This window comes from Lepidochelys olivacea (assembly GCF_965140295.1).
Source record: "Lepidochelys olivacea isolate rLepOli2 genome assembly, chromosome: 10".
NCBI lineage: Eukaryota > Metazoa > Chordata > Testudines > Cheloniidae > Lepidochelys > Lepidochelys olivacea.
The window spans coordinates 27638045-27652023 of record NC_140420.1 but is presented as its reverse complement, the minus strand read 5'-3'; the positions used below and the strand labels follow the sequence as shown (position 1 = coordinate 27652023).

General features: G+C 38.6%; 1 protein-coding gene across 29 annotated transcripts in view; it reads left to right on the top strand.

Moving 5' to 3' along the window:
* Window positions 1-13979, top strand: part of RBFOX1 (RNA binding fox-1 homolog 1) — a 2420635-nt gene that overhangs the window by 2283489 nt on the left and 123167 nt on the right. For all 29 annotated transcript variants that reach the window (XM_084641955.1, XM_084641975.1, XM_084641956.1 and 26 more), the window contains one exon: window positions 2729-2782. In XM_084641955.1, coding sequence (XP_084498081.1) covers window positions 2729-2782 — 54 coding nt within the window. The remainder of the gene's footprint in view (window positions 1-2728; window positions 2783-13979) is intronic.

The window sequence follows — 13979 nt, the reverse complement described above, 5'->3', positions numbered from 1 at the left end:
GGTAATCCTGTCATGGCTAGTTATGCCAACTATACAGCCAGAGTCTACTGGCAACATGGAGCAAAGCAGATGCACCACACTAGCATATCTGGCCTTAGAAGTGGAAAATGTCCTTTGATGTTACGTCCATCTTCCTGCCAAAGCAGGATAGCTTTCTACAGTACATGATTGCTCCCTACAGTGCACTTAACCTATATTTCTTTGGATGACTATAAAGATTTATTTTTTCACAGTTGCAGCTTTTAGAGTTTCAACATGAGGGGGAGATTAGTGTTGTGACAATAAGGAAAATGCATCAAACTGCACCCACTGGGGAGAATTTGCCTCATCCAACTGCTAAACCGGGGTTCTTTGACAGTTCCTTGCTCCTATCATGCTTGATTAACCCACACAGTTATGGGCCAGTACGTACTTCATTGACAAGATAAAGTAAAGTTTAATGGTTGTTATTTTCATGATGAATGAAGTCTTTCCTGTCTTAGCTACAAAAAGTTCAATGGTACAGCCATCGGAATGGGAAGGAAATGAAATATGGTCGTGACTTTCAGCTGTGAGCATCCATCTGCATCTACCAGGATATTTTTTTTCTCTTGGACAAATTGAGTGCCCATTCGTGTTAGTTCAAAGCTGAGCAATATGTGTCATCCCCTTTGACAGCAGAGACTGAAGGATCTGAAATTCACTCAAATCACACATCTTTTGGACTGCACTAATCAGGGATCTCCAAGGAGAAAACTTAGGGTTGGGGTTAGGGTCAAAATACCCTTCAGTAGCACTTTTAAAACCAAGGTGTTCATGAAAATTCACAAGAAAAAATTAATAAGTCACCATGGCTCGACCAATTTCCAACTTAGGTAATTACATTCTGGATATTTAAGGCATATGTTATTTGCTCCTGAAGTGTAGATTACATATAGTATTGTTCTTCACTATCCATTTTATCTTATCAATGAATTGTTTTTATAGAAGAACACTCATCACTTGGGCTCTGACATTGATGAGTTGCTGTTTTCTGAAAAAAACACTTATTGAGTCTCATGCCAGAGATGGCTACATTTCAGTGATAGATTAAGGGGATTCCAATATGTTATAGTTCAGGGATGAGCTGCACTTGTGATCTCACATTAAGTCTCTCTGTTGGCACTCCTTTCAAGTGTGAGGGCACTTGTTTCAAGTGCAGTTTGCATTTACTTCTCTGAGAGTGGAACCCTGTGGTTCACCCCACTTTTAAACTGGATCACCGAGCTACAGCACTCCCTGTTTACCAACCATATTTATCTCCAGCAGGTCCAGCAAGATTTCATCTCTGCTATGGAATCCTTTCCAGGAGCAGTGATCAGCTAGTACACGCTGTGTTCAAAACAGAGTATGAATTATTTATCCATAGAACATTGCAAGGAGAGAGAACAAGTTAAAAATATCAAAAGCCTAAATGCATAATGCCTTAGCCAAAACTTAACCTTTCCTTGACAGGTTAATTCAGACTTCTGATTAACTCAGGCACGCCCCCTTACCTCCCAACCCCTCAAGCACTGAGGTTGGGTGAGTCAGGATGCCTCCTGCAACTGCTGCCCCTTGGACAGCTCCACCTCCCGCAAGTCTGTGTGCGTGCTTGTCTTATTTTATCCAATTCAAACTACCTTTGTCTGACCTGGGACCCTGACCCTGGTTTTAATTAGTTTATGGATTTCTCCAGAGGACATCTGAAGCAGTCTGGAAATGGTGGCTTCCCTGTATTATCTATATGAGCAGCAGGGAATTTGCATTGTGCATTGCTTTGGCTTATTGCAGGATTTAACTCTTAGTCACCTTTTATGCATCAGTAAAATAACCACAATTATATATAGACGTATAATTATCTAGCAGTCTATCTAGCTATCAGTAACATTAATAAAAATTAACACAGATAATTTGCACATTCCTCACACTATATATAGGCCCCACTCCTGCTTAAAAATCAAAACAATGGCAAATCTGTGTTTGACTCCAGTGATGCAGGATCAGGATCATAGTTTTTAAGTACAGGATTTTCAGATGAAATATCTTATACAAATATGAAATACCACTCTGTGCATACAGATTTGTTTAGGGTTTCTTCCCTTTTTCTGCTGCCTCTGAAAACCTGGGATCCAAGTCATCTCATGTCCCAAGTGAAAGATCGCTTTCAGTGGGCACCTGTTAACTCAGGAGAAGATGGGAGTGTGATGGGGAACCTTTCACATAGCTTGTCACGCTTTTTCAATAATTGTCAGTCTTTGCTGAGGCAAGGCTTGAAATAGATATGTTCTCACATCTCCGGATTGAAGTGTTGTAGGAAAGCTCTGTGGGGAAGCTTAAGTGGCTTCTGCCTACAATGCACTGTTTACTGTCTTGAGCCAATGCTTACCAGTCTGTGTTTTATGAGCATTAGCATTCACAAAATATAACCACCACTCCAGGGAAAAAAAGCCAATACTTTATACAATCCTCAGTTCTCACCATTTATATTTCATGGTGACATAGCCAGACCACTGCATATTTAAAGATAAACAGTTCAATCATTTCTTCAATATATAAATACTGTGATCAAACTTACATATCTACATACAACTTCCACTAAATCTACAGGATCCTGAAATAACAGCTTCATACTCCCATTTTCTTTATAGAAATTTAATATTTATTAATAGTATTTATTATTATAATATTTACTCAATCCTTTTTCTGTTGTTTTGTTTTTTTACTGTAGGCTGGAAATTAAATCCAGTTGTCGGTGCAGTTTATAGTCCAGAATTCTATGCAGGTAAGAGTACCACTATACTTGTTAGTTTTATCTTGTTTTGTTGTTGTTGAAAGTGTACAAAGTGTTTTGAGTATGAGTTCATTTATTTCACATTGCCTGCCGATCATTAAAAAGTTTATAATGAAGGTTTTTACCAATAACCTGAGCAAATTAAAATCTACCCTTACAATACATTCAAGTATATGACTGTTATTTAATATTACATAATGATAATAATAATTCTCTGTGAAATGCACACTAATATATAGACTATATATAAACACATTCACTTTTGCCTAAGGAGTAGTTTAGACTAATACTTAATAGTAAAACAGGAAAATATAACCATAATCATTTTATTTCTTTTAAGAATTAGTTTTAAAGTTTTTTTTCAATGTTTTGTTTGTAAATTTTTTGTATATGCAATTTTAGACCTATTTGGGAAAATGACAATTGACTCTGGGAGCTTGACTGGGTGTTACTCCATTATTTAAGTTATTTAGTATCATAGCAGTTAAAAGGGAACACACCTATTTGTTCATGAAGTCTAACCCACCTCCAGTGTAGGATGAGATCCCCCCCAAACTGAGAATGCGTGCCATTTTAAACTGATACTTCATTTATTTTGGGCCAGCTGGCATGAGGGAATTATTTAACTTTTCAGATTCAGTGTTTTACTTGTGCATAAACAATTTTTTTCCAGTTAGAGTGGAAAAAGCCTTTAGCAAATGGAATATCTTAATATATTCTTTGACAATTTCTTTGCAAGTAGAAGTACAGATTAATATGTGCAAGTGTATTTATCTGAAAATTACAGATTCCAAAAGGTGCATCTAATCCTAAAAATAACTTAAATCTTGTTAGTGTTATACCTGTGGAAACCACCTTTTATCTATCGAATCTACAGCGTGGCCAAGTCCTGCCCTGGAGTACATGGGCTCCGATCTCATTGGGAGTCAATGGGATTGTGCCTGCATCCATCTGAATGCAGAATTGGGCCATAATCAGAAACATCTATAAAAAGTGCTGTGAAACCATAACACTTAGGATTGACAACTTTCTAATTGCACAAAACCGAACAGCCCTGCCCTGCTCCTTCTCCGAGGCCCCTTCATCTCACCTCCCTCCATCGCTTGCTCTTCCCTACCCTCACTCACTTTCACCAGACTGGGACAGGGAGTTGCGGTGTGGGAGAGGATGAGTGGGAGGGGATGAGGGGTTTGGGGTGCAGGAGGGGGTGAGGGCTCTCGTTGCAGGTGTGGACTCTGGGGTGGGGTTTGGGGTGAAGGAAGGGGCTCCGGGCTGGGGCAGGGGGCTGGAATGTGGGAGAGGGTTCGGGGGGGGGGGGGTCCCAATGGCGCTTACTGCAGCTCCTGGGAAGCAGCCACCAGGTCCCTGCAGGGGTGGCCAGGGAGGCTCCACATGCTGCCCTTGCACCCACAGGCACCACCTCCGCAGCTCTCACTGGCCACGGTTCGCGGGGGGTAGGGGCAGCGCACAGAGCCTTCCTGGCTGCCCGCGCATCTAGGGACTGCAGGGACCTGGCAGCCACTTCTGGGAAACACATGGAGCTAGGGCAGGTAGGGAGCCTGCCTTAGCTCTGGACCCACGTTGCGCCACCGACTGGACTTTTAACAGCCCAGTCGGCGGTGCCAACCAGAGCCACGTGGGTCGCTTTTTGACCGGGCGTTCTGGTTGAAAACTGGACGCCTAGCAATCATAATAACACTTAAACTCCAGTTAAGGCCTGGTCTGAAGCCCACTGAAGTTAGTCTCTCCGTTGACTTTGAATCAGGCCCTCAGAACACAGCTGACTGCCATTTTGAAGAGATTATCTGTTGAAAGTGAGTAGTTGAACTGCAAAAGGCAAGCAGACACTGTGTATTTAAAAGATTCCAGTTGGTACTGAAATCATGTAAGTCTTTTGTAGGCCCCTAAGCCATACGTGAATCTTATACTAAACTATTTTAAGTAGCTCTATCCCTATCTTTCCATGTGTCTGTTTTTACATGGGTTTTGTATGTATATGAGGTACCAACAAGCTTTTTTATTTTTTTTTCTAAACCAAAAAAGTAGATACTACTACTACTCGCTCAGCTAACTAAAACATTGCAGGACATGTTTAGTTCATATTCTTTGAAAACTAACTTTGAGCTAAGACCAGAAATAGAGTGTTTCATCTCAAAAGAAGATACATAGCTGTCACTAAAATGATTACTACCAGCAAATGCTGTAATATATATATATATATATATATATATATAAATGAGTAGACAGCAACAGTCAAACATTTTTTCGGGGAAAACAAACATGTTGAACAAGAGCAATTTTAAATACGCATATTCAAGTCAAAGGAAGCTGCCTGGGCACATCAAGAGCAGAATTTGGTCTATAGTGTGTTAATAAGCATTAAAGTGATGTATTGGTGGGGTGCACCATTGTGGTATTAAAATAGTACTGAAATGTATAAAGGTATTTAAATAGCTTAATTCCTAGCTTAATTCTTAATTTAATTCAATGGAATTAAGTTATTTTAGCTCTACTCTAAGCATAGGCAGGATTTATTTCCCAGTTTTGTGTGTGTCTATAAGTCAAAATAGAGAATGTGACATTGATCTGGTTTATATATTTAGCCAACCAACCCTGAACCTGCATGAATTAGGAAGTCAGAGTCATTAGTCGTTTTATATAAATGACTTTGTGTTAATGACAAATATCATAATATTCTCATAGTGCAATTATTGATTTTTCTCAAGCTTATGCAGAATTAACAACCTGGCTTCTAATTGTCTCACAGACTAGGGCATGAAGAGTTCACATATTTTTGTAAATTAAAATCAATATTTTCAATCTCTCCTAAAGGTAATTTTCCTAATTTAGTGGACATTTCCCTAACATTTATTTTGTCTTTTAATTATAAAATGGCAGGTTATTGATTTTTGTGTATAACCTCTTCAAGTCCCAAGTGCATTTTTACTGCCAACACAGGGAGGTGTTTGCCCCTCTTAATGAGAAGCTTTAATTACCATTAGAACAGTATTAATTTAGTTTTATGAATTATGACATGTTGCCTACCACATCCTAAAAAGCTCTTATCAAGACACTTTGTTTTTTTTTATTTTTATCTGAAATTTTATTCCATTCATACATACAGACAATTTTTTTTAAACTGCACATCAAACTCCTATGTTGTTAGTGCCTTTAAAATACTGAATGAACAATAATGTTTCCCACAGACGTATTTAAACTTGGTTGAAAAGCAGTGTATTATTTTTTTTAAAAAGAAGTATGTTAGATCTCCTAATGTGGTAGAAAATAAAACAGTAAAACAGCAGCGTAGTGTCTGCCCACAATAATCAAACTGGACAGTCTCTACGTAAAAGAATAAATGGACACAAATCAGATGTCAAGAATTATAACATTCATAAACCAGTCGGAGAACACTTCAATCTCTCTGGTCACGCAATCACAGACATGAAGGTCGCTATCTTAAAACAAAAAAACTTCAAATCCAGACTCCAGCGAGAAACTGCTGAATTGGAATTCATTTGCAAATTGGATACTATTAATTTAGGCTTAAATAGAGACTGGGAGTGGCTAAGTCATTATGCAAGGTAGCCTGTTTCCTCTTGTTTTTTCCTACCCCCTCCCCCAGATGTTCTGGTTTAACTTGGATTTAAACTTGAAGAGTGGTCAGTTTGGATGAGCTATTACCAGCAGGAGAGTGAGTTTGTGTGTGTATGGGGGTGGGGGGATGTGAGAAAACCTGGATTTGTGCAGGAAATAGCCCAACTTGATTGTCATGCACACTGTGTAAAGAGTTGTCACTTTGGATGGGCTATCACCAGCAGGAGAGTGAATTTGTGTGGTGGGGTGGAGGGTGAGAAAACCTGGATTTGTGCTGGAAATGGCCCACCTGATGATCACTTTAGATAAGCTATTACCAGCAGGACAGTGGGGTGGGAGGAGGTATTGTTTCATATTCTCTGTGTATATATAAAGCCTGCTGCAGTTTCCACGATATGCATCTGAGGAAGTGAGCTGTAGCTCACGAAAGCTTATGCTCTAATAAATTGGTTAGTCTCTAAGGTGCCACAAGTACTCCTTTTCTTTTTGCGAATACAGACTAACACGGCTGTTACTCTGAAACCAATAATTGAATGGTTTGGCATATTGTGCCATTCTGTCCTATGTCATTTGCAGAGGAGGCAATAAAACTTTTGAAGACCTTGGAATTAGAAATAAGGTTTTAAGATGGATAAGATTTTTACTTTTTTAGTTTAATTATGTTTTCCAGTACTACCATGTTAAAATTTAACATGGAAAATACCTTCTACTTCACATTGTTGTATGCAGTGTTTTGTAGCTGTGTTGTTCCCGGGATTTAGCGAGATAAGGTGGGAGAGCTAATATCTTTTATTGGACCAACTTCTGTACTGAGACAATGTTTTGTGCAAGCTCGAAAGCTTCTCTCTCTCACCAACAGGAGTTGGTCCAATAAAAGATATTACCTCACCCACACCCACCCTCTCTACTACTTCACAGTCAGTGCAAGAAGTTCCTTTTGCCTGCTAATAAATGATGAAAAATTTCGCCACTTTGGAAATGAAAGATGATATATCTACAGAGAAACTGTTGATTTAGAGCACCTTTAATCTTCATAAATAAGTAAAAAAACAGAAGGTTATACAAAGCTGTCTGGATGGCACTGATGAATGGCAGATTCACCCGTTTCTCAATTGCTGGTGAAGACACACGCCGCAAGGCTTAACCACATTGTACATCATATCTGCCAACTCATTTCTGTGATTAAATATTCCATCAGTGCGGGCTATAAGGCAGTAAAGCTTAACAAGATTCATAAGATGCACCACTTGAATACACATAACTCACTTCCTTGGATGGAGAACACCCCGCATGCACAAGAAAATTAGAATTGAGTTAAATTACTCCATAAGACAAGATCAATAAAGAAAGGAAAAGATCCCCTAATGCAATGCAAATCTAAGATATAGTTATGTCCTGATAACTTGAAGCAGACAATTAAAGTCAAAAGTGGAGAAATATAATGTGAATAAACTCTATAATCCTGAAGATAATGGTAAACAGTAGGACTAGTGACATGATTGTTATTGCTCCACCTTTTTCTCTAAGTATACTATAAAAGCAGACCTTTCATTAAGAAAATGTGTGAGAGATAAAATGGAGCAAGAACAGAGATACACGACAGACCCTGCATATGCAAGTAATTATTTCCCTGTGAAAGATATTACAGCAAAACTATTTTTTGTCCTACTGAGTAGCTTTATAAGTCTTTTTATAAGTGGCTTTGAAATGATCATGGCTGAAGCAAATTAGAACATCAAGAAAGTATGGCTGCTTTTTGCCAGATGATAACATTAATAGCAATGTGATAGTAATGGTTTAATATTTTGGTTTGGGTGTGTACTTTGATGACCAGTCTGGCAGGACAACGATGTACTCCTGAGGTATCTTTTGGAATACAGCTGTTGTAATTAGGATTTCTAACAAAGCACTCTAACAAAAGACCGTAGAGACTATACCACAACATTGGCAAATTGCCACAACCTTTTCACCCAAGATCTTTGTAAAGCACTTCAGCAATATTATGCTGAAGGCAAAAGTCCTGAGGTTTATCAGATGAAACCCATTAACTGTTTTTTTTTTGTGCTCAACTGTTAATATACACACTTTATAATCAATATGTAGGGTTTTTTTAAACTTGCATTGTCTTCAGATAGACCTCTTTCAACTAATAAAAACATACTGTTTGGAATGAGAGCCTCCTCTGCTTTAATGAGGAAGTTTCTGTACCAGATTTCTTCAACAAGAAGTATTTGACAGAGATGCCATTGCCATTTCAGTATAATTTTTTCAGAACACCATTTTAAAAGGGTACAGGCCAACTCCTCCCAAGGAATCGCAGGGAGAAGTACTGTCCTGTTTGTCTCACATGTACATTTTCACAAGTTTTTGTTTTATTTATACATCTAACTAATTTTAAATACATTCCAGGGTGACTACTAAATAAACTGTATTAAGCTAAAGCCTTCTTCCCATCATTATTGTGCTGAAATACAGTTTCCAGGGTACAGATTCTTATCTCCATTTGGAGGAGTGTTCTACTGGAACACTAGTTCTTCTATAAATCTTCTCTACCTTGTCTAAAAAAAGAGATCTTGGAGTTATTGTTTGATAGTTCTCTGAAAACACTCAAAGTGCAGTGGCAGTCAAAAAAGTGAACAGAATGTTGGGAATCATTAAGAAAGGGATAGAAGATAAGACAGAAAATATCATACTGCCTCTATATAAATCCACGGTACGCCCACATCTTGAATACTGCATGCAGATGTGGTTGTCCCATCTCAAAAAAGATATATTGGAATTGGAAATCCTTCATGAATTTATCTAGTTCTTCTTTGAACCCTGTTATAGAAAGGGGGCTTCTGTTCTCTTCCTTGGGCCCTGCACATGGTCCAGGGTTCTGAGAAAGGAAGGTGTGGGAACCAGGGCTGGTTGGGCTGGGGAGGATGCATTTTGTCATCTGTGCAGCTGTGGCATGGAAAAGTTAATACACCTCTTGGGAAGCTGTTACTAGACGTAGTCCATTGAAGCTGCTCTGACAAGCAGCTGCTGCAGGAGGTGCAGGGCCTCGGACTGGATGGTTCTGACCCTCCTGCATATTCCCTGGTATCCATCAGATTTTGGGGCGGAATAGGAGCTAAACCTTCCGCTTCCCACCAGATGATACGATCCAGGGGAATCTCTGTGAGGAAACTCTTATATAGTTTCCCTTGGAAAAAGTCTTGTTCCAAAGCTTTTACTGTGAGAGAGGATGATCTGGCCCTTAATTATCTTTACTAAAATAACTTGCGGTGAGGAAGGGAAAAATAATACACGGGTGCTTTCAGAACTGACCAGTGTTATTCATATGTGAAATGATAATGGAATAGTTAAGCATTATCTGCCTTAGTAAAGGATTTGGCTGCTAAAAATGAAGAACAGCAACCTATTATTCAGTCTGCCATTTCAGTACTGAGCTCTGTGATTCGCCACATGTCTGGTATGTAGAGAGCTATTGTTATATCCATTTTACAGACAGGGAAACTATTTTTGTAAAGCATGATTCTTTAAATACACCATACAAACAAGATTCCCATTCTTGGTTCTCTACAAGAAAGGTAAGAACAATTTTCAGCCTGCTGAGGTACTGACAGGTGAGCAGGAGAACCACCTACCTATCCCATGTTCTGTTATAACTGCCTCAGCTCCCTCCAGAACCTTCACAGTCAGCTCCTTTCCAGCCACAGTCTGTGCCAGACTTTGTCCGATGCTGCTCTTTTCTTCTGATGGCTCCACTTGAGAGGGTTCTCCCACCTCAGTAATAATATAGTCTTCTCTAAATTAATCACCCCACTCCTAGCTGTCATGTTTGCCTTTGAAAATCTGTCCCCAGCATGGTAGTTCATGTGGAACATAGGGGTGGGTCTAGTGCTCCTTCCCAACCATCAGTGCCTCAGAACACTAAAGCATTTGAAGTGCTAGGAGAGCTCCAACTTGTCTCACAGTTGGAAGCTGAGATCCAAGAGTGGAAATCCTTTTTTAATGATCTCGTCAAAGAAGTAGGGTTTGGTAAGTAATTTCCCATTGTAGCTTTGTTTTATGCTTTAAAAATTTTTATAATTTTTTATAAAAAAATATTTGTTTATAATTAACATAGGAACTATTGCAATATAGCACATGTAAGCACATAATTATGCGGGGGAGGCAGGAAATTGCTGAGTAAATGGAAATTTGTTCAAGAGAGGACTTGCACCTTTTTTCTCTTGTAGTGTCTGAGCACTGGGGGTTTTATCCCTATGCTAATCTTTCAGTCTCTGAGCACTGCGGTATTTCATTTAGCAGAGACGGGTGTCCTAAAAACACCATTACATGAGTGAATGAACCATGTTTCACACAGAATCTTATGAGGCTAAATGATTGTTTATACTACAACTTTAGATCCTCAGATAAAAAGTTCACTGTATAGTACATGCAAAGCATAACTTTTGTACAGTCATATTGTGGTTTTTCTCTCTCTCTCTCTATATATATATGTCAATGTACTTTGCAATCTGATTAGATGTGTGACATACCAGGGTACAATCCAGACTAGTTGGGGGCTGTGTCAGCCCTGGCCTGCTAGCCTGAATGCCTTCCAATGCCTAGCTATAGTAGCTCCCACCTGGGCTGCTCACAGTCTTCCAGCGTGCAAGCCACACCCTGTGTGTCTGTGTGTAACTGCAACCTGTCAGTTACACCCTGGCTCTCACCAGCCTCAGCTATAATGCAGAGTCAACCCAACACACCCCCAGTCCTGGATTTCCCCCCCCACACACACACACACTAAATGTATGTCCTGTACTGCCCTGCCCTCCCCTGGACAGTGCAGATATTTTAAGTCTATTATTCCTTTCAAGGAATAATATACCAACTTATTATCTTAAATAGAGTTACCCAGACACTTCAATTTAAACTCACTGGATTAGATAAAATGGTAAAACAAGTTTATTAACTACAAAAAGGGAGATTTTAAGTGAGTATAAGTAATGGGACATAAGTCAGAAATGGTTAGAAGATAAAACACTTACTTGTGTCTAATTTAACAAAAATATATTGTATTCAAGCAAAATGTCTCACCACATGTTTCCAGCAAAGTTATTGAACCCTCTTCTTCCTCCCCCCCACCCCCAGTCCAATGGCTGTTTGCTGTTTTCCTCTATCATCTTAGGTACAATGCCAGATACAGAAAGTGGAAGAGAGAAGGGGGTCCCTTGGGGTGTCCCCTCCTTTTTATAGTTTCAATCCCTCTCTTGAAAAAACATTTCCAGCTGACAACCAGGAGACAAATAGTCTGTGTGGAAGGATATTTCCTGCTGCTTTTTTCTACCTGTGTGAACTTCCTTTGTTTTCCCTTCCTGCTTGATGACTCTGTTTTCTGCCTTAAATGTTAATTAAGGCAAGCACACATTCTTTTGTTTAGGACAGACCTATTTGCTGACTTATTCCTGCCTTGAGTATATGGAACTGGACTAGAAGACCTTGAGGTCCCTTCCAGTCCTACAATTCTATGATGATTCTGCTTCGGCAGGGCAGTGGGGTTTGGAAAATGTGTTATAACTTTACATACAATGTTGCCACACATATTTTATCAGGACAATACTGACCAGCAAATTATGAGTTTTCAAATTATATCTCACAAGGCATACCTTATACAAAGATTATTACATTAGTGTGTAGGATGTGAATAGAGGAGTCTATTCCATTACAATATGCCTTTAGTTTTGATCTTTGCTGTCAACTAAGCAGTTTCTCCCTCTAAATTTATTCTAGGACATTATTAGTTAAACAGATTAAGTTGTTTTCTAAATACAGACAAATTAACTAAATATTGTTTAATATCCCTTATGTTAATTATACCTAGATGTTCATTTTCAGAGCATAAAACAAAGCTGTAACCACAGTTTAAAAAATGTAATGTTAAAGTACTATTATACAAATGGTAAAATCCCAGTTAGATTCACAACACTGATGACAGTTAATGCATTTCTAAAACTTCTGTGGAGCTGTTATAACCCATTACAGTCGAAATATTGGTTTATGAAAAATTAATAAAGCCAGTAGAAAATGGAATTCAACATCTGTACTAGCTATTTACACAGAAAGAATCACCCAGAATTAATTATGCCTTATGCTATGTTATAATGAGTTTTTCATTAAAATGTATACTATTATGGAAACTAAACAAGGATTATTCAAAGAATAATGCCAATGGCTGTTATTTTTTTGAGAGATTAAATTAGTTAATTGATTGTACATTTAAAATGGAAAGGTTAATCAACATATATTTATCATTCTGTTAAAATCTGCATATTTTTTGGAAAAATACATAAATATAACAAATCTTCCGATGTTAAATATGTGAATATCCTGTATATGTGTCCTGTATATGTATCCTGTGTATAGTATTAATTATAAAGTGCAGTACAATAAGGGTTTGATCCTGCTCTCATCCAAATCTATAAAAGAATTTCCATTGACTTGATTCATGTAGGCTTAACTATAGGGAAGTTTACAGTAGGAACTGGTGGAAAGTGCTAAGCAAAGGACTAAATCAATGGAATTTTGACCACTGCTTTCAACAAAAATATTCCCCAAACCGCAAATTGTACTGAAGGCACCAATGGGTACCAGAGAATACAGTAACCTCATGTACAAATGTGATAGAGATGAACACAGAGTGAAATGCTCCATGGAACCTCACTGGTTTTTATGAAGTAGAGGAAAGAGTGTGCTTGATGTACATTGGTTGGGAGGCTGCTCCAGAGACAGTGGTTGCTACTGTTACAAAGAACAAAGATGGGGCAGGGAGTAAAAGATACAGGAGCAGTCATGAGAGAGGTATAGGATTAAGGAAGCAGGTGGATATTAAGGAATAGGTGAAGGCAGCAGGACACAGGCTAGGATAAAGTTATAAAATGCTTGAGAGCAGAAAAAAAGTTGATGTACATTTGGAAGAAGAGAGGAAACTAGTGCAGAGACAGAAGAACAAAGGAAACATGGCCAGAGCGACAAGGAGGGAAAAGTCCTCAAATGTCTGTGCCTCCTATATGAATAGGTTGAATTTTTAAAAGAAAGAGGACTTCTTTCCTTGTTCCGGGGCCACAAGTTGGAAGTCTCTCTTCCCTCCACACACACACACACACAGTGATAGTTAATTTACTGGTGCCAATCATTCCAGATACTGGTTGTGAAGATCCCTTGCTTCTTTGGTTGTAAGATAAACATGCTCCTTCTAGACCCAAAGATAAAGCATACAGAATGGAACCAAGCACACATGTACATTTACCTATAACTGAGCTACATAATATGATTATTTTAAAGAGGGAGGTATTCCATTTAGGTCAGAGATATCAAACTCCCTTGTGAAGAGAACTGAATTTCAATTTTAATCATGTTCTGTGGGCTGGTGTGCGAATTTAAGACCACATGCTCTCTCAAACTTACTGGAGAACTGCCAGTGATGTTAGAGGGAGGTTTACACAAGGATCAAGTGGAAAATAGGGCTTTTACATAAATAACTAAGCTTGTAGTTAATATCATTTATTGTTGTTCAGTACCTTATTGCAATGTTAGCCTCACTTAATGGGGAAATATG